General features: G+C 42.2%; 4 protein-coding genes across 17 annotated transcripts in view; 2 read left to right on the top strand and 2 right to left on the bottom strand.

The window, feature by feature from the left end:
* The window catches only part of dnm1a (dynamin 1a), a 48,280-nt gene extending 39,763 nt beyond the window's left edge, over nt 1-8,517 (bottom strand). For 7 of the 13 annotated variants that reach the window (XM_047570224.1, XM_047570220.1, XM_047570221.1 and 4 more), the window contains exon 1: nt 8,139-8,517. In XM_047570224.1, the coding sequence (XP_047426180.1) occupies nt 8,139-8,299 (161 nt within the window). In that variant the 5' untranslated portion in view covers nt 8,300-8,517. The remainder of the gene's footprint in view (nt 1-8,138) is intronic. The other 6 variants (XM_047570217.1, XM_047570222.1, XM_047570227.1 and 3 more) reach the window with 1 other exon arrangement.
* Nucleotides 8,518-9,630: 1,113 nt separating this feature from the next.
* ciz1a (cdkn1a interacting zinc finger protein 1a) lies at nt 9,631-18,294 on the top strand. Of its 2 annotated transcripts, none has more exons than XM_047570070.1 (16): nt 9,631-9,872; nt 10,254-10,517; nt 10,996-11,123; nt 11,231-11,436; nt 12,016-12,136; nt 12,299-12,386; nt 12,786-12,898; nt 12,990-13,069; nt 13,146-13,352; nt 13,486-13,616; nt 14,020-14,110; nt 14,227-14,331; nt 14,421-14,552; nt 14,667-14,745; nt 14,844-14,965; nt 15,061-18,294. In XM_047570070.1, the coding sequence occupies exons 2-16, from the start codon at nt 10,360-10,362 to the stop codon at nt 15,598-15,600; spliced, it is 2,301 nt and encodes a 766-aa protein (XP_047426026.1). In that variant the 5' UTR covers nt 9,631-9,872; nt 10,254-10,359; the 3' UTR covers nt 15,601-18,294. The 2 variants fall into 2 exon arrangements, with proteins under 2 accessions (XP_047426026.1, XP_047426025.1); XM_047570069.1 differs by having other exon boundaries at nt 9,632-9,839.
* Nucleotides 18,144-20,177, bottom strand: bbln (bublin coiled coil protein). Its single transcript, XM_047570071.1, has 2 exons — nt 19,809-20,177; nt 18,144-19,257 (listed from the first exon to the last, which is right to left on the bottom strand). Exons 1-2 carry the CDS (start codon nt 19,885-19,887, stop codon nt 18,980-18,982), a joined length of 357 nt encoding a protein of 118 aa, XP_047426027.1. The 5' UTR covers nt 19,888-20,177; the 3' UTR covers nt 18,144-18,979.
* Nucleotides 20,178-20,643: 466 nt separating this feature from the next.
* On the top strand, nt 20,644-23,095 carry surf2 (surfeit 2). Its single transcript, XM_047569925.1, has 6 exons — nt 20,644-20,954; nt 21,187-21,338; nt 21,495-21,598; nt 21,964-22,146; nt 22,412-22,548; nt 22,673-23,095. Exons 1-6 carry the CDS (start codon nt 20,880-20,882, stop codon nt 22,754-22,756), a joined length of 735 nt encoding a protein of 244 aa, XP_047425881.1. The 5' UTR covers nt 20,644-20,879; the 3' UTR covers nt 22,757-23,095.
* The last annotated feature ends 1,908 nt before the right edge of the window (nt 23,096-25,003 follow it).

Genomic DNA, 25,003 nt, shown 5'->3' with positions numbered 1-25,003 from the left:
CCTTCCCCCGCCCTCCTCAGCTCCGTCCCCCGCACTGAGGTGGGGGATGCGAAGGCTCGTGGAGCTGTGGAGAACCACAGAGATACAGAGGAGACGGGTAACGTTTAAAATATTAAATGGAGCAAACAAGGACAGCAGATGTGCTAATCGAGATCTTTGAGGTCGCGTCAGATACCTGCAGCGAGCACTCGGCTATAAGTGCACTCGACAGTCACTGTTTGTCTAAATGCACTTTCTGTTTCAACACAATGTTTCATTGGTTGTTGGAAAAATGTCTGTATGGATTAACTGAGGTGTCTGCATGTGCAGTATAGCTCATTTCCCTGTGTGGTTTACACTGTGGCAGCCATCTTTAAATGTTATTTCTGCGATGATATTGTTTTGAAGACTGTAACGATGCAGTATACAGTATAATACTCATCAAGGCAAGAGGGGGCTCTACTGTGAAGAATCTAAAATATAAAACATATTCTGGTTTGTATAACTCTTGTATAATGTATAGTTTCATATATGTTCCTTCCTAGTTTTGATTTCTTCAGTACTGATTTTCCTGAATCAAACATTGAATGAGAAGCTGTGCCCAAACTTTTGACTGGTGCTGTAAACTGAGAGAGAAGGTTGTTATTTTTTTTGCCTCTTGCTATCTACGGCCCCAGTTTTGGCCACGTACCCCCCGATTGTTGGCACCACTGAGACCCCTGACCATAGTTTTACAGAGAGAGATTAGTCAGATCAGCTCAGTGAACCAGTGAACAGGAATAAAAACAGAAAGAGACCTCGTCCACTTTTATAGTAATTCATTTATCGGTCATTGTTTTGTAGCTGACAGTTGGTCGCTAGCAGTCGTGCCAGACTCTGGTTGCCTAGGTAACCCTCTTGCATATTTGGACAGCGCCCCCCACCACGGTACATTTGGTGGTTGTATTCTGATTAACTGTATCAGATGCTCTTGTCGGTTGTCGTCTCAATTGCGTCATCTGAAAATTGAGAGCGGTTTAATGTGGTAGTCACTTCCTGCCTGGGCTCTTCTAATTTTCCATTTCATATCATCTGATGCCACAATATTTTTACATCAATATGGCTATTGAGAAAGCAAAAAAAAAAAGAATCTCATTTAACCACCTGAGACCCTGCGTCCTCATTTGGGGACGTTAAGTTTCAGGTTTGTGGCTTTTTGTTCTGCTTCATTTCAACTTTTATCCTCTTAACTAGATAGTTGGTGTAAAAACATGACGGCGGGAGGGCAGCGACGTTGGGACTTCAGACATTAAAAAATGAACAGTTTCATATTTTGTTACACTTTGGGGGCTTTATTATAACATTGAGTGAAATAATCTCCACACACGAGGACATCACTTTTTCTAAAAACTACTTTCAATTCAAAGACGTTTCTTAGTTTTTTATACTTTTTATTTTAACTAATCCCAAAATATCCCAATCTCAAATAAAGAGAAATGGAGAAATGAAAAATGCTCACCAAACAAAATCTCAGGTCTCAGGAGGTTAATCCTCGCTCTTCTGAATGATGAATACAGACTTGTAATGTTGTTTTGCTCTGTCATGGCCTTTAGGGGTGGGGGGGGGGGGGGGGGGGACTGACACAGCAGACTACTGCAATATCTTGCATGGCATTATTGTATCTATAAACTGATGGCAAGGGTGAGTCTTTTATTAAATTACCAATAAATTAAATCAGTTTCACTGCACTGGATGCCGCTGGTGCATTTTCTTATTTTTAGGTGAGCTCAGCAGAGGTGACGAAAGTAGTTGGTAGAACAAAAATGGAGGCATCGTAGAAAAAAGGGTTTTGCCTTGGAGACATAATTTGCAGTTAAAGTAAGCCCAATATATATACTGTATATATAAATATGTTAAGGCATCATATCCTGTACTGGGGCCTTCGGTGATTCCCACCTGCATCATCTGTTTAGATGCGCAATATAAGTATAATACTCTAAAAATCATTAGAAGTGATCAATAACAAATACAAAGGAGAAGGAGAGATGATGCTGACCGTCGCGACTTCAGGTCAAAGGGTCGGGGGCAGGACGCCAACACACTGAGCTTTATGGCAGTGGATTCACAGCTGAGCACCTGCAGATTAATTTGACTGATGTCTTTTTTTTTTTTTTAGTTACACATAAAATAGGTTACCAACAGAAGCACTTGGCAGATTCAATTTTAAGAGGAATTTGCCTCATCCATTCTCCGTTATTCGCTCTAACTCCCACACAGGTCTATGCATCTCGTAAGCTCCAGCTGCCGTGGAGCCGTGAGTCACCGCTCCCTTTGTCATAAACGCTGCGTATTCAGTGGCGTACAAACAATGCACACAAATGCCAGGATGAGTGCACACAAATGGCCTATTCATGCATGTAGACACTTTCCCTCGGTTCCCACAAGCCACAATTCACGCACGTTAAAAAAAACTAATTCAAATGAGTGCACCGCATCAGACATTTTCAGGATTTTTTCCAACATATGTTTGGTGAATCATGCACAATAAATGCATTGTGAAATGCAGCAAGTGCGAAAACCATGCAAACATTTGACCTTTCACACCGCTTAGGTAATCAGATGACGCTCCGGCTGCCAAATTAAATGGTGGCAATTAGCTGGTGAAACTAGATACCAAGATGGCTTCAATATCTATCTCGTCATATCATACAACTGCTCACAATTGCTGTTTAGGATAGGGGAGCTTATTGACTTATTCATCTTCTCTTCATTTGTTTTATTTTCATATGTTTACCACTATCTAGTTAAGTTTGATACTCTCTGTAACGCACAGTAATGATGACAACCGGACACTTTCTGTACCTGCGTCACCTCACTTCCGATTCTGAGGCACTGAGCCTCAAATAATCCTGCCTCTAATGCGTGCAGCAGCATCTGAATCTGAATCTGAAATCTGGCAACACCAGGCTTCCAAACCACGGCAGAAGATGGAGCCAATGAAATGGCCGATTGCTGCAAGGTGAGGCATCGAGATTAGAGCGGAGCCAATGGGAGGATGTGACGGAGGCGAGCTGCGGCCCAAACGGAGATTAGCGGTAATCCCCTGCAGCCGTATCGGAACAAACCATGTCCTCTCTTCTGACTGCCTTCTCACCCTTTACCTCACTCTTTAAAAAGCGATTTTACTACTGTAACAAGACCAATAAAAGTTTATTTTACAAGTCCCATAAACTCCTAATGATTCCCTGAGAAGTGGTCTCAGGAGCAAATAGTCTGTTCATTTTTGGAGCTGAAATTATTAGTTGATCAGTTTTAATTCTACTTTAACACAAACATTTACTACTTCAAGCTTCTCTGTGGTGCAGTAGAAGGTCTCATGTGGATTAGATAAAAGAAGATGTTTACTGTTTGCTAATATTTTATAGAATAACCCATGAATAATAAAATGAAATATGCCAATAACTCAAATAATGAGTGTGGCACGATGCTAATCATTGAAATTGAGGGTCGCTTATTTGTTTACCAAGTCATTTATTTAAGGGTTTAAGTTTGTTGACTTTAAGCAGTTGTCCATTTCCTGAGTTGTTTCATTTTCTTTCCTTTCAAGAAATGCAGAAACTTAAATCTGCTAGAAAAATGATGGAGACGCATTTAAAGCAAACCAAACTGACTGAAAATTGTTCATGTTTGTTAAATGGCTACACATTGAGCTAACCTACCTGATCTCCAATTTTATAATTTTATAAGCCACCTTCACCAAGACGGGAGAAGAGAACCATTTATACTGTAAAATATAAAATGTTACTGCTAGATTAATTTGATCAGATTTTAGCCAGAAATCTAATCAAGTCGAGGGAAACCGAGAAAAACATTAGCAGCTGAAAAGGGAAACAATTACCAGGAGACGGCCCACGCAGCATATGGGACAGTTCATTTTTCGAGGTGTGAGACTTCCCCATTAGACCACTAATTACCCTGTAAGTCATTAAAAGACTCCTCTCCTCGCCGCTTCTATTTCACTCTCTCCTCTTGAGGCTTTCACTTGGACAGAATAAAAGGACGCAGTGATGGAGCTGCAGCGCACACCGTCAGAACGCTTCCAGTCATTCGCCGTTATGTAATTCCTGAGCCCGGCCATATATCATAAGTTTAATCTATCCGTGGGGGGGGGTTGGGATGGTGATAGCGGCGGGGAGAGGAAAGCGTTTGTGTTGTAGTTTTATGCTCCTGCTTTGTGCTTCTCCCAGCAGCAGCCGTCACAGCAAAATGCTTCAGTCGGCAAAGCTCTGTGCAATGCAGCAACAACAGGCACCTGGGTTGGAATATATATATATATGTATATATATCCCAATATAACACTGTATGGTATATGACATTGGTTCTGATCTCTCCATCTCTCCACAGTCAGTTGTTAATATTATTTTCTGTTATTTCAACCTTGATTTCAAGAGGAAACTGTGATCCACCACAGTGACAGTAAACTGAGCCGCCCTTTAAAATCTCATAATGATACGAATGTTCGACATGAAATGCAAGCCTCGCTGCCAATGATGCATTCAGGGTTTTTTGTCACGTTTCAGGAGAAACGGCTGATGTGCTGATTTAGCTGTTTTATGAAAGAGCTGTCCGTGGTGCTGAAACTTTCTTCTGAGCTAAAACCTTCCACTAACGGAGCTTGCGCACTGTGGTTCACAGATTTGCCCTCTTTGAAGACAAAAACGTCACCCGTCATTTAATAATATTGAATTTGGCCCCACCTCCAATAATTAACGTGCGCCAAAAGGTTTCACGCAGCTGGTGCCACATGTGTTAAGCACAAAAAAAACAAAACAAAACAGCGGCGCTCGCCCTGCTTTGTTTGTGATAATTAGACCCGTGGGAGTCTAAAACACTGACTGGGTGAGCGCCACAAACAGAAAACAGCCGTTGTGGTTGAATGTCAATTCATAAAACGTCTTCTTTACCGACAAACACGAGCAGTAAAGACCTAACCAGAAGACACGGGGCTTGGGAGTGATGCTTGTGTCCAGGTAAAAGTGAATCTGTAGTAGTTTTGAAGACTTATTTCTCTTTTTCCTGTCTATTTTCTCCATTTGTTTTATAAATCAAATATATTTAAATATGTTTTTCCTGTCTCAGAATCTATGATGGTGTTTAATTCTAATTCCTGACACCATATAGACAATAATATAGACAATTGTCTACTGTCCCTCCTTCACCAGTGGCTCAACTCAGCTCAAAAACGTATGCGGAGCCTATTTAGTTCTATAGGACAGACCCACGTAAACAAACAACCCTCCTCCAGCCATTTCATGGAGACTTTAATGAAATGGGGGGTTATTGTAGTCTTTTATATGATTATGTTTGGAGGAACTTTGAGCTTTATATATTATGACAATGCAGCGCCACCCCAGTTGAATTTTAACGAAGAAGAGGCACAAAAGTCTGGAAACGATAAAACATTAAACCGAGCGTCGAAAACATACAAGGACACATGGTTGGAAAAAAAATGGTGAAGGACACATGTTAAAGTGGAACAGACAAATTTGATTAGTATTCTCGGATGTACTCTCATGCCATTAGCACGACGTATGTCCAGTAGCTTTTGTGTGTCCTTGTCCGTGAGTCACACCTGCCAGACATTCAACAACAAAATCTAAAAGGGAACGTGTCATAACTAAAGTTTGTGTTTTTTAATCCTGCAGTGGTTTTTGGTCTAATCCTATCGTCTATGTAGAAACAATGTTTTTTTTTGTTTGTTTGACCAAACAAATGCATGGAGCTGCAGTAAATCTAAACAATCATTATATAGCTAATGTCCTTGAGATAGATGGATTCTAAATGCCATTTACAAGCTCTCTATACTTTGGTATTGATCGGCCAGAACAAGGACAAGGCCTGCAGAATGACAGAGGAATAAAAGAAAGCATGTTGATGTTTATTTCTATTAAAAGGATAAAATAGAGGCAGCTTAATGGCAGCTGAAAAAAATAAATAAATAAATAAAGAGTACGTGAATGCCCGGCAGAAGAAGATAGAGACGGGGCCCCATCACATGTAAACACACAGCTTATTGTAAGTGTGTCGGTTCAGGCAGATAACACAAACACAATTGGTTACTGGGGGGAGGTGGAGGAGGATGGGAGGATCTACGTCACTGCAGCTGGACGGGGAGAGAGTGCACACACACACACACACAGAAACGCTGCAGGATGGTATTTTTTCAATCTGCTCACTGTATAAAAAAAAAAGAAGAAGAAGAAGAAGAAGACTGCAGGTCTCACTGACACATGAGGATGATTCATCTGCTCGACACGTTTCTTTGCAACACAGCGTATAAATCTTTCTCTCCATCAAAACCGCTGCTCCCCGGGGGGAAAGCGGCATAATTAGCCACAAGCTGTTTCTATGACTACAGCTGAGTGAGTGCAGCATAGCATGGTCCAATGAGGAGTGTAAGGAGGTCGTTTTAATAGCTCTAATTACTCTGAAAGACAGCGAACAAGCCCACAAAAGGAGCCGAGAGGAGAAGCATACTATTGCACATGAAAGCTGCACGTCATCTGATAAAATTTTGGACGAGAGAAGCGACACTTCGCGGACATTTGGCAAGGGAGGTCGTGGAAGAAGATCTGAAATATGAAATAAATGCTGCTGTCGGTGTCTCTGACAACTAATTCTAAGTGGAATATTGAATGGATAAGAGATTTAATGCATTGTTTTTTTTTTGTCTGGCTGACTTTCATCCTATGTTTTTGGGTGGATTTATTCACAAAATGTCATGACATTTGAATAAGGTTTAATGAGTAATGGTTCCAACCATACTTCCATTATTTTTGTTTTTCATTTATTTCTCTTGTGAATTTATCATTTTCTTACTAATGTTGTACTCACTGGTTGGGGTGATGTGAAGCTCATTCACATGTGTCATCTGTTTTTTTTTTTAAAGATAAAATTAAGATATATATGATACCACAGCATTCACTCATATTCAGTCTATAAGTACAAAGCATCATGGGTAGATTACACTGCCATGTAAACAACAGACTTGCCTTCCCTACCAGCAGTTAAGATGGGGATTAGAGACCATGTGTGGTGAACGACAGCAGATCCACAGATCCATAAGAAAGTGATGGAATGGTTACAAATCCCAAATAAGTTGACGAACAATTGTATTCTTCTCTGTCCAGTGATATTAATGACATTTTGTTGTAAAATTCCAGGATCTATTTCGGTGTAAGTTGGCTTGAAGCCACAGTGTCCACACAATCTTGACCTTGCTTAAGGAGGAAATACTGCTGAATCACACGTCCCCCCGAAACATCCACAAAACCACTCACACGCACACACACACACACACGCACACACACAAAAATCTCCAGATCAAGTGAAATACAAGAAAGTGGGGCCGACAAACAGACAGTGGCACTCATGCTGCTGAGTGCATGCGGTAAGCTTCACTTACAGCATTATAAGCACTGGCAGACAGATGGATGAGCTGAGCTGGAAGGGCTCAAAGCTCAGGTGGACTCTCGTTCTCTCTCTGCAAGGTCATACTGCAGCATAACAGATCAGATTTGCTTTATTTTCCGCCAACGACGTGAGCCCTGGCAGGGACAGCGCGAGACCTCTCGCCACGCAGCAAGCAGCATTTTGCTGCCCTTGTCAAGACTGAATGGCCTGTGGGTAACAAAATGGTAGCCCTGCCACAGAAACAACACGAGCAGCCTGGTAACTGTATCTGCTGCACAGGAAGTCAGCATCCACACTGACCCTGTCATAGATGTCACACACAAAAAAAAAGAAGAAAAAAAAATGTTTTCAACACCAAAATCAGGCAAACTCACTTTTAATATTTCAGACCTTGTATTTAGAGGTGTACAAGGTTCTCCAAATGCATCACGCAGTAGTTAACAGATAAACTTCACTGGGGATTTGTGCAGGCCTGAAATAATCTGCTTGCCTTGGTGCTGTGTTCATTTGAGAAAAGAAAAAAAAAAGATACAAAACGATCAAAGTGATCAAATGTCCTCCATTTAGTGCGATAAAGTGACAGCTAAGCCCGTGAGGTGGATTTAAACCTGCCTGGAGGGGGGGATGGGGGTGTAAAATGAAAGCGGCTGCTTGCGTGATGCACCGGGGCGCACCGACTTCCATCGCAGCCCGGAAAAGCTACTTACTTCCCGACGAAGTTCTCCAGCACCGAGCTCTTCCCCGCGCTCTGTCCGCCCACCACGGCGATCTGCGGCAGGTCCAGGTTGGCGTTTTGACCGATGGCGGAGAAAGCATCCTGCATGCGGTTCACCAGAGGAATCAAATCCTCCATTCCCCGGTTCCCCATCTTTGCTCTGCGAGATGAAGGGCTGTCCTCCTCGACAGATCAGGGATTTATTTCGTGTTTTTTCCCCCGTGCGCGTCCCTCCTCGCCACCGTTCAGAGGGCGTTGATCTGCGGACACGAACCGGCTCAGTCCTCGGTTTGCTCCCTCATTGACGGCGGCTCCTCGGTGTGTCAGATCTCTCCAACGCACTTCACTCCTCCAAGCACCGCAGGGGGGAGGAGGAGGAGGAGGAGGAGGAGGATGATCTCTTGTATTTTCTCAGGAGATCCCTGCAGTACTCGACACCCACCGCTAGGTGGTGACATTGCTTTACTTTCCCTGCGTTGTTGTCAAAGTCTTGTTTTCCTGACTGTCTCAAATCTGTATTTAAAGATCTAGATGGGAAGCTGCCACCAAGTTTTAATATTATTTATTATAAATGAAACGACCTAGTAGATACATTTTTTAAGTTGTGAGATCTGTGTGAAACAAAATAAGCTAGTGCACATATATAAATCAGCTTTATTTGTTTAAATGTGCACATGCGAGGAATTTGTTCTATGCATAACCCATCCAAGTGAGCACGTTTGGAACAGCACGAGGGAGCAGTTTGGTGGCAGGGGATTTAGAAACTCAGTCATGGACATAAAGGGGATCAAGTCAGTGACATCACTGTGCCAAACATGCTTCTCTAACCACCAAACCACATCTCCATTTAGGAATATTCACAATCTATGCCATAGATTCATGACATTTTATATCACAATTATACATAATATTTTGTACATGCTGTTTCTATTATTATAGTTATCATTATTCTATTGTATCTGCTGTCAGTGTAGTGCTTTACTTTTAATGTTTAACACGGAGCTCTAAGTGTAAAATAAAAAAAATACTTTTCTTAAAATATATAATGTTAATAAAGATGGGTGTGTTTTAATTATTTAAACATTATCTACTAAACCACAGGTGTCAACCACAGCCCCACTCCTCCCCATCATCCAGACACAGGAAGAACATGCAAACGTGCAAACCACCACATCACTATGCTGCTTTTATTTTATTTATTTATTTATTTATTTATTGTATTTTTTATGCAACAAACACCAAGGGAAATTCCTTGTATGTACGAACATACTTGGCAATAAAGTCTTTTCTGATTCTTCTCATTCTGATTGCACTAAAACAGATGAAAAATTATGGAGTTGTCGTTGCTTATAGGTCATTACATTATTGTGTTGCTAGAGATCAAATTATGGTTGGATGTGGCCCCTGAACTAAAATGAGTTTGACGCCCATGCTCTAAAAGTTCCATCTGTACGAGGACGACAACAGTTTATAGTTTGCTACCTCCGTACAATATCAAAGAGGAAGACAACAGTTCCCCAAGCGACCTCTGGGGGCGACTCATCCCACCAAAGGCTGGATACATATTGATGTGTGCAAGTTGCACATCGGCGATCACTGTGAGTGTTTAACTCTGCGCTATGACTTTATTTGGATAATCAGTCGCCGCTGACGTGCCGAGGGATTGCATCGTAACAACCACGGGAAGCTTAAGGTAAAATGCAGCAAGCTCCCGAAGAAGTTTGAGGTATGCATGCTAGTTGAATGCTAGGCTAAGCTAACTTGCTGGGTTGTGTTACTGAGCGGTGGCTAATGTTACGTTAGCTTCACGGCAGGTGTACCTACACTTCATTTATTGGCTCTAGATAATACTTACTGTTTTTGTTCGTAATAAGCCAGCACTATATTGCAGTAACACGTGTCTATCTGGATGCCGTACCTGTAAAACCCGGCGACTAAGTGGAAATTAAGATAAACTTAGCGAATCAAAAAGTGAATTGTTGTTAGCTTGGTTGCTAACGCTAGCTCGCTGTCATCATGAAATACGAGAGCGACCTGCGTACTCATATTCAGCCAAGAGTTATTCTGACAACAAATCACATCAGCGTTTTGTCTTCCTCCCATCCAGGGGTCGGATCCTCTTCTTTTTTAACATTAATCGGGCATTTGCACCATTGACACCTGCGGCTCCGTCTACTCGTACTGTAACGTAGCGGGGACAATATCAGTCCGTGATGTTCAACCCACACATCCATCAGCAGCAGCAACAGCAGCAGCAGTTTCACCAGCACCTGAGGCACCTGCAGCAACTTTTCCAGCAGCAGCCTCCGCCTCCTCCTCCGCCGCAGCCGCCCCCGGGACACCATGTCCCCCACCACCACCAGACGCCACGGTAAGCGTGCTAACTCGAGCCCGGGGATGCTGCAGGGCCCTCCGGATGAGACGCCTCCTGACTGACGGTGGCTGAGCGAGAAGCCCCGTCACAACAACACCTGCACGGACAATGTTTATCAGTCATGGATGTCAAACTCTGATATTTAATTTTTCACCTCTAATAAGACATAAAAGCATGTGTCAGCTCATGTTCATCAATTTTAATCAAGCAATGTTGCTTTTTATCAGGTTGTGATGTTGAGCAAAAGGAGCACTGTTCTAGTTTTATTTTGTGTATTCCTATAATATCACTTAGTGTTACAGCTTCGTTTTCAAGTAAAACAGCCTTTTTGTTTTCCACTTCGTGTTTTATTAAGGGCTTAGCGTGTAAAGTAAACGTTGAAGCTTTTAACAGGGTGACCGTCTTTGCTGAAACACTGTTTTCTTTTGAACTAAAGGTGTGTGTGTGTTTTGTCTCTTGTGTATTTGCTGCCCAGAGCCATTCCTGTTCCTCCTCAGACAGCCCCTCCACCCCGGATGGTCAACCTGTGTCAGGCGACCCAGACGACCATCATCGCCCCCAATCCTATGCTGCAGGGGGCTATACTGATGCAGCAGATGCAGGGTACCGTTTTGATTGACTTCAACTGCAGCATCTAAAAAAAAAGGACAGTTCAGTTTCACGGAGCGACTGATTTGTTACTCATTTGCCTGCTTACATACTTTGTCCAGGTAGCATGCGAGGCTTTGGGATGGGCGGCCAGCAGTTTCGACAGTTCTTCACCGCGGGGAGCAGGTCGTCCCTGCTCGGGCCAGTTCCCATGGGAATGGCCATCAAGTCGCCCATGATGGGTTTCCCAGCTGCGCGACCGTACCACCCGCATGCCCGCTACTACAATAACGCCACGACAGCCTCCTCTTCCTCCTCATCCACCACAGTAATTACACTGTAGCATCATTACAATTGCTATAATTTAGTGTGAGTTTTTGATCCAGTTAATATACTGAAAAGGGAAGACGTGCTTGAAAATGGAAAACGGTTTGATGACCTACGTAGTCAGAAGTATCGAAAGTGTTTCAGTTAATTTGCACTAGTTTAAAATAATGCAATTTGCATCTTCTCTCAAAGGAAGTCAAGGTTTCACACTATGCAATTTTGTGGATTTGTTGTAACTGAGATGAACTTTTTGCACATCTTGCATTTAAAAGGCTTATTAAGATAATGAGGTACAGCCATACTTGATTAATTTCAGTTCATTTATTGATTTTTAATCTCTTTAGGGAAGTTGTTGAACAATTAAAGTTGGTGCTGAACAAGAAGTTGACAGAATATTTTAGCTTCACAGCTGAATAATAATGCGGAGTCATAATAAATTACGTCCAGTCATGACCTGCGTTAATGCCTCTGAACTGCAACTTCGTCTCAGACAAGATGTCTGTGATTGTTGATGCTAACAATTATGTCTCTATTTTTATATAAAGATGATATGAAGTCCTGTTGTTGTCTTTGTGTGCAGGACGTTGCTGCTCGCCAGCTTGACAGAAAGAGGGACAGTGAGCAGATGGCATCTGGGAGCACAGACGACCAACCAGCAGGCACCAGCGGTAGCAGTGAAGCTAACGACAGGATGCAAACAGGTAGGTATTCAAATCAGCCAACACAAGCGTTAAAGATGGAAGCTTGGGGATACACCACGAGTTGAAACACCGTGTAACTTTCAACATGTTTTCTGACGTGCTACTGAACGTATAGGTTAGTGGTAAATATAATTTACGCCTATTGCATTTTTCTGCCAACAGGTGATGCTGTGGAGGGAGTGGATGGGCCCTCGCAGATTTCTGACGAGCAACTTGAAGAACCTGTAATGAAGAAGCAGAGGACTGAGGGGTGCGGAAACTGTTTACATCATTAGTATTTGGTGCAGAAAAGTGACTTTTATCTTCTTGTCTGTGGAAATAAGAACAGGGTAAATGTATGTAGAATCAAAGCAGGCCTTTCTTAAAGGGATACGAATGTACACATCACAGAAAGTAAGTAGGAAAATTCTTGTTTTTATTTATCACTTTTGCAAACAACTGGCTAATTGGCAACACTACGTTACAGTGCCTCTGCTAAGCTAAAGCTAACAGCTGTACTGCCGGTTTAGGACAATACCTGGACCGATTTAAAAACACTTTTTCTCACTTATCCAACACTGGGGAATGATTAAATGGTGAGCCATTCACATATGGGTGGCGTGTCCCTTTAGCAGAAATTGATGAAGTAATTTTTCCTTCTTCCTGTCAGGTTAGAGACAGAGAAACACAAAGAACAGAGCGTTGTTGAGACTGCCTCCACTCCAGAGACACAAGTTGTTCCCTTAGAGTGTAACAACAGCGCAGAAGATGTTCAATCTGAAGGTAAAACACACAAGCCAGTGTCATCTAGAGCTAATGTTGTTGAGATGAACTAAGCTTAACCTTATGTTTGTGTCCTCTGGTCTTTCTCTAGGCTGCATCCCTCTGGAAGAAGGAGGCTCCACAGAGGGATCTGATTGTGTTGAGACAACGGAGGAAACTGGAACTGATGAGGTGAGTGAAATTCAGAAGAAGAACGTCCGGCACATCTTTGTTAAACACGGATTTAATCTGCGATTCCTCTCCGTAGGTTCACAGCTGTTTCTCAGCCGCGTCACCCTCTGGCACGCTGGGTGACGACCATCAGCAGGTCAATTTACCAGCAGAGGAGTCTTCACAGGGCAAAGATGCCGCTTTGTGTTCACCGGAGAACCAGGACGACGAAGAGGAGGGTGTAGCAGAAGGCTCCAACAAGTTCTACTGCTACCTCTGCAGCATTACCTGCCACAACCAGCAAGTATGTTGAGTAAACACGCCAATGTAGAGCACATGTGGGCCGGTGGACTGTAAATCATCGTCATTGGAAACCCCCAATGTTTTTTTGTTTTTTTTTTATGCTACTGATCCGTCTTTAATGTTTTGTTTTGTAGAACTTCAGGAGTCACATGAACAGCATTTCCCACCAGCAAAGGATGATGGAAATTCAGCACATGAGCAACGCCTGCCTCGTCACCCTGCTGCCGCGAGTGCAGGAGTCTCTTCAGGGAGCTAGCAAAGATGGGTCAGTTTAAAGATGCTTTCTCACCAAGGTTTTTTTTTTTGTTCCAAAACCGTGTGTGTTTTCCCACCACGGTCAGTTTGTTTGGGATTTTTAAAACAAATCGGCCGGCTTACACTCGTTCACAGGAGCAATTCGTTTGAGCCAAGACTGTATCATATTACTGCCTGTATCTGAGGAAGAAATAGAGATGTGAAAGCATCCTGAAATATTTAAATGTGGATTTGTGTTCTTGTTTTTCAAACGGCAGGTTTAAATTTTATTCTAACCATAAACAGACAGACTAATTAACATTTTCCTTGGTGTCATATTGGTTTTATTTCTGTTCTTTTTTTTTCTTTTTCTTTTTTACAAATCTATTAGTATTACTGTTTTATTTATTCATTCTCATATATTATTTATCCAGAGAGAAAAAAGCAGACAAGCGTTGGTGCGCCACGTGCAGCACCCACTTCACCAGTAGCGTCGTGGACCACCGTCGCACAGAAGAGCACAAAGTAATCATCTTATATACGTACACATATATTCGTGCTAACTCTGGAAAATTCATTTTGAAAATGATTCAAAACGGCTTCCCAGGTTTGCCTCATGAGAATATAATGTCTCCCCTCAGCTGTCGAGCAGAATGGATATCTCCTCCTGTGCAGTCTGCAAGAAACATTTCAAGACGTCGCAGTTGTTTTTAGAGCACTTACAGTCCCAGGAGCACAGACTGAAGGTAGGAAATATGAACGATAACGCTCATTCTTGATTGATTCGCGCAGCAAAAGGAGCAGCACCGATGCCGATGCGCTTGTTGTTTTCCAGCTTCAGGAAAAGGGCTACGAGGCCTTGGCCAAGCTGACATCAGTGGATACAGACGGGTTTTCATTAGAAGAGAACGCAGGAAGTGATGCAGAGGAAGGGGAGGAACGACAGAGGAGTGATGGAGACCGGCAGGTGATTTGCATGAAATTTGTTGTCCTTTTAAGAGCGATATTTGCATTTAAATTTACAAGTCAGGTTCAGCGTCGCTGTGAGATAGTCTCTATGGTAATGCGTGTACTGTTGCAGGACGGCTGGTCCGCCATTGAAGAATCGACCCTGAACGACTTGACCAGCGAGGAGCCGTACGACCCCGACACGGTCTACGGTCAGTCTGCTGTCTTCAAGCGTTTCTTTGCAGTTTGGCGTCTTTTTGTTTTCGTGTAACATCGCACTTCAGTGATATCTTCGATTTCCTTCTCGCAGGGTCCAGTTTTTTAGTTCCAGTTGCAGGTTTCATCTGCAGACTCTGCAACAAGTTTTACCACTTTGAATCTTCTGCGCTGCATACTCACTGCAAATCACTGAAGCACTTTGAGAACCTCAAAGTGAGTAGTATGATCCTAGTTAATCTTACTAGTAGTTAGTAAGAGATGCTTTTTTTATGTACTGCATAACTTTTTTTTCATCTTTTGTTTTTCAGAGGTACAGCACGTTGGTGAGTCAAAAAGGCGAAGCTGTTGAATCCTCCAGGAAACCTCTCCTCGCTGCAGACGGCCTCAGGCCCGTAACAGAAACTACCGCCTCGGACTGTTCGGATCAAAATTTGCACTCTGACGACACAAGTTTAACAAGGAGCGTGAACTCCACGCAGCCCGCCATTACACTCACTCGACTGAACTCAGAAAACCAGCAAGAGGAGGGGCGAGCGGAGCCCCCCTCGACCCCGCAGGACTTCACCCCCATCTCATCAGCCGGCGCCGGCAGCGCAGACCAAGACCTCAGCCTTCGCCGCGAGGAGGAAGAGAACGCGTCCCGGGCGTCCTCCGCTCAGGAGAGTCCAGCTGAGCTGCCTGCTGGCGGCAGACAGGAGGCGAACTCGGAGCCAGCAGCAGCTGCGGAGGACGCTAATGAAGAGGAGGAGGAGGAGGAAGCTCCTGCTGGCCCAGGAAGAAAGAACGGCGCGGGGAAGGCCAAAGCGACAGCCAAACGCAGGTCGGGGAGGGCGACGAACAGACGCTGAGTTGAAGGTACCACGTGGAAAAGAAAACCTGGTACAATCTCAACAAACGGGACACGAAGTGGCTGAATGTGAAGTGGTGCTTTCGTGGTGCAGAGACCAAGAGGTGAGCGGCTCGGCCTCTCTCCGTGCTGGCGAGTCCTGATTTAGACACACACCGACACAAAGGAACGCTCTCGGTCGGTGGAACGGGACGTCTCGCGTTAATCGCTCTCCCAGGGTGGAAAATTAACAGCCATTAAACGCAGGTTAATTTTAATATTCTGGGTAAGGCTCTCGATTTCTTGCCTCCCATTTATTTTTGTGCGGGTTCACTTTTAGATTGCATCAGGCAGAAGGAGATCATCTCATTAATAATCGTATATTTTTGTACCAAGGAGACGCTTCTTGTATTGGAATCCCATTTTACATTATGATGAGTTCAGGTTCCACACTACATCTGCAAGTATTTAAAAACAACAGTTTTTGTGCAGACTCATAACTTCATTTAAACCCCCCCCCCAAAACGCATTTTTTTCATCCTCCATCGACTTTTTCCAATTGACGTTTAATTGGCATTATTACTCTGGAGTTCTACATTGATATTTATTAGCACAGGTGTAGTGTCATATCTTGTTCCATAAAGCACTTGGATACTAAATGTTGTTTTTTTTAGCTGTGCGGATTGAAATGTTTTGCTCCAGACTAAAATATCTCAACAACTATTATATCAATCAATTGCTTGTTGTGTTGCCATGAATAGTTTTCACTGACATTCTTGGTCCTCAAAGGATGAATCGAGCTGCCTTTATCTTTCCCTTTGATAAGGGGTTTCTGTCTTCAAAATTTGCTGCTAACAGCAAAGTTAGAGTACCGCCATGTTAAATTGATAGTTTATTAATTAGTTTTTTATTCTGAGTCATCCCGAGATCAGACTTTGTCTAATGTGACCAACTCTCAAAACTAAAGACATTCTCATTAGTCCCAGCTGTAAGAATTATTTAATGTTGGCATGCTGAACTAGAATAGTACTATTGGGGTGTTGATATTGGCATGTAGTAAGGAAGCAGGACATGCTGTTTGATTTTAAATAACAAAAACTTGCAATTTTGTTCTGTCCCCAAATTTGAATGAAGCAAAAAGAAAAAATGACAGATCTGTGTATTTCCCTCTTTTCCCGCTGAGTAGAAAGAGGACGGCTTTCAGTAGATTCTCAACCCACTGTTTTTGTGGTCTGACTCATCATTTTGTTAATTTTCCACCCTGTTCTCCTCGCAGATCCGGAGGCTGATGAGGGCTCATTGTCAGCTTTTTTCTCTTTTTTTTTGCTCATTCTCCAGCTAGCTAGATGATTGACGTAGGAGGCTGTACCGATGGTAAAGTGGAGACATTTTCCACGCCGCTAACCACGTAGCACGCGCTATTAGCCTGCTGATAATGTAGAATGTAACCAAATTAAGTGTTTGAGCAGGTGACAACTTTTGGTTTAAAAAAAATAAATAATGAAGTGTTAAATGGCCTGAGTATTGAGAAATAATGATTTTTGAAAATGATCATCGCTCGGTTCGGGGCATTTTCTTTTCCTTCCCTGAGTAATTTAAGTTGAAGTGGATGTTGTGTGAAAAAAAAAAAAGCCTTCTCACTGAAACAGAACTATATGGTACATAATTACTGGCCTATTATCTGCAGTAGAGAGAGAGAGAGAGAGGATTTGGATCTGCTGGAGTTGAATGTAGTAGCCTTTTCAACAAAACCCTTTTGACATTTGGAGACTGAATTACGAGCTATCTCCTCCTCCCTTCCCCTGGGACACTTCACGTTCACAGAAGCCGGCATCATGTGTACACACTGCTCATTTTGACCTTTGAGCACTTGTCCGCCAGGGCAGGTATATTTTCCTGTAGCTAATGCAGAATCCATAGAGATAAAATGAAATGAAAGTCCCACAAGAAGAAGGACACGCAAACATTAATGTGGGTGTCTTTTCCGCGCGTGCATAACATATTTCCGTTGACTTGAAAGCATTCGCAGCACAGCGACAGTAGTTGGTGACTCCAGTTTACCTTTGCTTTGTCTTTTTTATTCCGTTATACCTTTTTTTTTTTTTTTTGCTATACATACACTGGACAGATGGAAACACATTTGAGGTAGTGGTCCAAACTGATTTGCAAGAAAGATTGTGTAGTAATTTGATGTAGCAAATAATCTTTGTAAACTCTGATTTCATGCATACATTAGTTTATCCCAGTTAGAGATTAAACCGATGTATATTTTTGACTGTGGCGCTGCAGCTCTCACAAGCCACCAAACAGGTGTGAAATAGGACGTTTCGCTTCCTTCTTCACGACCAGTATGCTGTTCTGGAAACATTTCATCCTCCGTACTTAGAGAAGCATATTTTAAACCACGAAGGACTGGCTGACACATGTAGCGACTCTTGTGACGACAGTGTCATGTGATAAAGATCACGCCCCGAAGGAACCAAGACGTGATATCAGAGCCGTGCTCTTAAGCTCTGAAGGCAAAACGGTGCAGAAGAGAGAAAATGATCATTTCAAACAACGCTGTATGTTTCTTAATTGTATTTTTATTCAGCTACTGACAAAATTGAGATGAACAAACAGGTGATGTTTTCTAACTGCTGGAACTTTAATGTATTTTTGGATGTTTGTTTTCTGTTTGGAAGTCATCTTAATTTATAATAAAATGTCAGACGGTTCCCGCATCATGTGGACTTTTTTTGTCGGACACTTTTCAAGCTGATCGCTTCCTATCCTAAACGAAACAGCAGTGTTAATACTGCAGATCAAACATTACAACACACTGACAGACATCTGGAATGTTTCTCTATTTAAATTTGGGGATAATAAGAGTAATCACACACTCGGCAATAAATAGATCCAGGGTAGAGGCGGAAACACATTAGGGAGTCCAACTGTAACTCGCTCGTGTTCCAGAGAAGTCAAACTAAGTTACATTTAAATTTTAAGCTCCAAATCTCAAATCTGAGCATGATCATGTAGTTCGAGCATAGTTTAATAAAGAGTTGCATTTTTCTAAATCTTCTGCGTGTCTTAGGAATCGTCACTCTGATGATCACATGATCAAATCTCAGTGCAGCTTTTAACACTGCAACACATTTGACTTAGATTTCACAAGCCTGTGATGGAATGCCAAGTAACTCGAGTCCAACAATCTGCGCAGGAGCAAAACACCACAAGGAGAAAAACTGGACCGAGTTCAGTGATATAGAAGATGCAGATGCATATCACTACCACGCACATGTCTGCTGATGGGGGGTGCAAATTCACTGAGGAACCAGGCAGGCATGGAGTATGCGGATCAAGAGTCACGTCCACAGACAGAGGTCAGGAGTACTGTCATAAACATCTCTCTATCTGCTTTATGTCGAACCCCTGATCTCGTCGCCCTCGTCGCTCTTTTGCGAGCCCTCGTTATCCTTGCCTGTGTCCTCCTTGCTGGGTGAGGGGGAGTCACCGTCCGCAGGACACTGCTCGTCCTGCGTCTGGGAGCCAAGCAGCTGGGCCCTGAACTCCATCCGGGCCTGACGATTCGACTCCATCAGGTCGTGCAGTTTGCCATTGAGAGAGTCGTTCCGCTCCTCCAGGTCATCGAGATAGGAGTTGATCTGATCCAGCATCGAGTTGATGGAGGCGTACTCTGGGGATAAGCGGCAGCAGAAATTAGTTTGTTCCACCAAGATGTTATTTATGATTGCTGCTGAAAAAAATAAATAATTAAACTGGACTTCAGTCACTAAATGACAAAGTCTGTGAGCGACCACAGAAAATGAACAATACAACTTTTAAAGCTTAAAGCAGCATATAGAAGTATCTCTCCGTGGCTTCTAGAAAGAAACTATCTTCCTATTTCTGCAACATTAACAAGGATGTGAACATTTAAGCTGAAAATCTGGAGACAAATCCTGAATGAGTATAAGGATTTTCCTGGGGATAGATTCAAAATAACTTTCTTGAATGCATATTTCAATCTCGCTTCTCATTAATCTTCTTGTCAATCATAAACTAAGCCAGTGTCAGCTTCTATCACGATCTAATTCAGTATTATTGCATCGTACAGATTCTACTTAACAAACTGACCAGAAATCACTAAAGGCTGCTTCCTACTGAATTTAGTTTTAACTCTTGACTTCCTCTTTTACTTTAACATTAGTTAGCACAGGTTACTATGAGTGGAAACATGCTCATTACCTTCATCGCCAAATTCGTCGTCGTCGTTTATAATACCATCGTCAATAGAGATGTTTGGATCTCCGTTTGGTCCAGACATTATTTAATATATTTGTTATCTCACTAAGGTGAGACGGCCTTCGTGTTAGAGTTAAGATAGCCAGCTAGCTAACTAGCTTTAGTAAATGTCCTCCACGAGGAACTGTTTACATTCAATAGAACTAATGACAAATTCTCTGTCTAATGTCTAGTTTAATGTTACTGTGAGACAGTTTGGGTTAACCCACAGACCACTGAAGGAAATCCTAGAAAGCGCTAGTTAGTTAGTTGACATCTATGGACCGCAAAGGTTTGTTGTGACATTTACCGAACCGGTGCATTGTGGGAGAAATGTGGGAGGGGCTTTATGCTAAGGCAAGATGACTCACTCTCTGCAAATATCCGTTTACCCGGAGTAAAAACGGTTTAAGACAACAACATGAGATATTTGTAAAATTGTTTTACGTTACGCATCTACTGACCGCTTTCAAGTACAGATCAATCAAACGTTTCATTTAATCGCCTCCACATCTTATATGTCGACTTTTTATGGTTTCACAAATTACGAACGAAGTGGTCCCTCTTCGTGCTCAAACTCTTTGACTCTTTGAGGTGTCTGATGACAGTCAGCTGACTTAAACCAATTAGTGTTTATTTTTTACACTACAGCGGTGACATTTACACAGATACATACAGTACACACAGTGTTGGTACATATTAAAGTACCTGTGTCAAATCTGCCGTATACAGTTCTACATATTAATCGCGTGTCTTTTGTTTATTTAATCGACCTTCCTGCTTGCGTCACTGAAATCCTACACGTTTACTTTGATTATTCGTATTGATTTAATCACAGGATCGTGTGTGATGAATGCCTTGATTGCCTGGAGATTTATCTTTTCCTCTAAACTGACCTTCCTTAATTTGATCAGTGGATGGCGCCTTAATCATGCAACAGAGTCTGCGCAGTCAGCCCACGTGTAGAGACAGTTTCCTGTTAGGGTTTAGTGTGAGCAACGCACTAAACAACCTGTTTTGAAGTGCTTTTGTGTCATGGATCAATTACCCGCGGACCTCAAAGCATTTCTACTTAATCACCCCTTTCTTCAGCTCACAGATGACAAAAAGGTTAGCCAACAAATTACATCACTTAACACGAAATGCATGTGATCGAACATTGTGATGCTAGCCGTTGCTAACTTACCTCATGTCTCTGATACTATGAGGTTGGGATGTCTGGATGGGTTGAATGATAGTCGGGGGAACAACATTATGTTGCTGCAACGCTAAACCACTCATTTACTATAATAACTGTCTGACCCAATCATGTTTTTTTGTGTGTGTGTTTTGTTTTTTTCAGATCAAATGCACTTTGAATGGCCACGAGTTTCCTTGCAACCTGGTGGAGCTGCAGAAGTTCACCCAGGGCAAGAAATATGAGAAACTGAGTGCTGCAGCAGAGTTCAACTACAGCCAGTATGAACCACACATCGTGCCGAGCTCGAAGCAACCGTAAGGACATGTTTTCTTCTGCGTATTGTCAATTTGCAAGAAAGAAAAAAATACACTGTTAGCCAGTGAATGTCACCTGGTAAAAAACAAACTAAATATGCGACACTAAACTGCGCCCTCTGACATATTTCCTAATGTTTCTTGTCTGTTTTCCAGCAAGCAGCTCTTCTGTAAGCTGACGCTTAGACATCTCAACCGCCAGCCGCACCATGTCTTAAGACACGTCAATGGGAAACGGTTCAAGAAAGCCCTTTCTAAATGTCAGTGCATCATTTATCTGCGTTCATGCCTGTTGAACACAGGAGCCGTTGTGGCCTTTTTAGCGACCTCACAATTTTCATGTGCTGCGTCTCGTTCGGGACGGAAATCTGACTGATGCATCAGTTGATAAAAATGTGCATTTCTGTGGTATTCTGTGGGATTTTGCAGGGCTCACACGTGTGCAGAGTACAGTAAATGGAAAATACCAAACTTTTAATTTCATGCAGACACTTATACATCTGTTGCTGTTGATTGTTCACTCAAAAGATGCTGGGAAATATAAAGATATACGATCGATATGAGCTGTTGTGCACGTCACACAGTCAGTCTGACTGCTGAAACGTCTGCCTTATCCCTGTTCTAGATGAAGAGTGTGTGAAGCAGGGGACTGAATTTGTTCCAGTCAGACTGAAACAGAAAAGGCCCAGGGACATCGGAGAGGAGGTCGGTCAGGGGAAGGGCTCGAAACATTCGCACATGTGGGAGCCTTCATCCAGTGGAGAGGAGCACAGTGACTCAGAGGACAGCATGAGCGACCTCTACCCTCGTCAGTATTCATTATGCACACACTGTAGATTTGTTAGTCACTTTTAATTTTCAGATATCTGCTGCCCACTTGTGTGTCATGAAAGTCAAATATTACCTGGTGAATTTAATGTTTAACAAAAACACAGTTTGCTCTCATCTGGATAATATAATGGATGATAATTAGCTGTGTCAATGAGCTGGTATTGAGTCTCAGCGTAAAAGTTATGCGGATGGTCGAACACAAGCACCAGTTTCTCTGCTTTAACACTCATTTGTATCCACAGCCTCCATGTTCAGTTTAAAAAACGCAGCAGAAGAAAATATGGAAGGTGGAGGCGACGAGGAGGAGGAGGATGACTTCCAAACAGATGAGGATGAAGAAATGGAGGTGGAGAAGCAGGTGGTGGAGAAACGCAAAAAGGTCTGTCTTTGAAATCACATGTTTGTGCTTGAGTCGGTGTTACTAAATTGCACCAATTAGAGTTTGTTTTGGGGAATTTATGAGTTTTTCCATGACAGATGTTTTGGTTTTTTTTGTCTTTCAGGTTCAGGGTGGAGGCTTTCAGAAGAAATTCAGAAATAACAACTGGAAACGCAAGAAACAAGGAAAAGTGAAAAATGGAAAGTAGAACTGTGACACCATCTCTGCACAGTACGTTTACACCTGGTTATATGTCAGGGCGCAATGCCGACATCCAGTGTGGAGTGTTATTCCTGTTTCTAAGGCAACCTGACCCTCATCAGCCTGACATGCATTTCCAAGGATGTTTCTGAGGTTTTGTTTTTGTTTTGATAATTCATGATGTTGCACACTTCAAACAAAGCTGCATTACACGTGCGTACACAGTTACACGCATTACACAGTGTGTTTGTAGCATATAACAGATCATTTGGACTGTATAAGTTGTATTTTCTGTACTACAAACAGGTACACTAGTACAAAATACAACATTGTTTGGATTTGCAAACCTTGTCTGTCTTTGTTCGAACGCAATTGTCAGCTGTTAAACGACACTTATTTTAGATGAGGATGATCATTATTCAAGTTTGCCATATGTTTTTACAAATTATTGTGCGCAACAAAGCTACAGTCATTAGACAAAATGTTGTTCTTTTCATATTTCCCACAAAAAAAAATCTCTTATTTTTTTTCATATTTTTTAACCATCTCAGTTATCTCAAGTTGGCACATAAATCTTTTCTTATGGTTCCTTAGTAGACGTTTTGACTAAGCATGACACAATGACCAGCACTTCTGGTCTTTAAAAAATGCTTCTTTAAAAATGATGAAGCACTATTGCGAAATGACGCGTGAGTATTTCAACAAGATGAACTGCAATGAGTTACAATATGCAGCGGGTAAAATAAGGACACATCACAACTTTTCATAGTAAACATATTTCTGTTATTTCTTCAGGTGCTATTGACATGAAATTTTCACCAGGTGTTGGTAACAACCCAAGTAATCCACACATAGAAAGAAACCAAAACAAATAAGTTCAGAAATTAAGTTATGTGTAATTATGTAAAATAACAGAAGGAAAAAGTATTGAACACGTGCAGAAAGGGAGGTGGAAAAAGGCATAGAAAACCATCCTGCCCCTTGTCAGTGCAAATGAATACTAGCTGGTTCAGTCCAAACTGATATGATGATATGATCCTTTATTGTCATGGCCTATAAAAAGGTGTGTCACATGAGGAACATCTCGTGGGTAAAAGCAAAGAACTCTCTCAAGACCTTTGCAACCTCGTTGCAAAACATTCTGATGGCACTGGTTACAGAAGGATTTCTAAACGTCTGAACATTCCAGTGAGCACTGTTGGGGCCTTAAACCGGAAGTGGAAGGAACATCATTCGACCCTAAACCGGCCACGACCAGGTGCTCCTCGCAAGATTTCTGACTCAGAAGACTTGTCTAAGAGCCAAGGACCACTTGTGGAGAGCTTCAGAAAGACCTGGAATTAGCAGGTACAATTGTTTCAAAGAAAACAATAAGCAATGCACTCAACGGCCATGGCCGGTATGCACGCTCACCACGCAACACTCCATTTCTGAAGAAAAAGCATGTTGAAGCTTGTTTAAAGTTTGCTGCACATTTGGACAAGCCTGTAAAACACTGGGAGAACATAGTCTGGTCAGATGAGAGCAAAACTGAACTCTTTGGATGCTATAACACACACCATGTTTGGAGGACAAAATACCGACAGCGAAGTTTGGTGGTGTGAACATCATGGTGTGGGGCTGTTTTTCTGTATATGGTAGATGGCAAACTTCATATAATTGAAGAGAGGATGAATGGAAAAATGTACCGAGACTTGAGAAACATCTGCTGCCATCTACCAGAATGATGAAGATGAAACGAGGGTGGACATTTCGGCAAGACAATGATCCCAAACACAGAGCCAAGGAAAGTCTCAACTGGCTTCAGAGAAAGAAAATAAAGCTGCTAGAACGGCCCAGCCAATCACCTGACTGGAATCCAATTAAAAAATCTATGGAAATAACTAAAAGTCAGAGTTCATAGAAGAGGCCCACAGAACCTTCAAGATTTATAGACTGTGGAAGAATGTGTCATTACCAACAAAGGCTTTTGTACAAAGTACTAAATAAATATCAGTAAGCGTGTTCAACACTTTTCCCCTCTGTTATTTTAGATTATTATACATAATTTATTTTCTGAACTTATTTATTTTATTTATTTTTCTATGTATGAATTACTTTGTTGCAACACCTGGTGAAACTTTCATGTTAATAGCATCTTTAGAAATATGTTTACTATGAATAATTGTGATGCGTTCAACAATTTTACCCACTGTATCTTATTTAATTTGCAGCTAACGCCAGTTATCAAGGCCATCAGCATTCTTGTCTGCCT

This window comes from Mugil cephalus, chromosome 19, assembly GCF_022458985.1.
Source record: "Mugil cephalus isolate CIBA_MC_2020 chromosome 19, CIBA_Mcephalus_1.1, whole genome shotgun sequence".
NCBI classification, from domain to species: Eukaryota; Metazoa; Chordata; class Actinopteri; order Mugiliformes; family Mugilidae; genus Mugil; species Mugil cephalus.
Note: the sequence above shows the minus strand (reverse complement) of the source record. Positions and strands in the feature narration are given on the sequence as shown.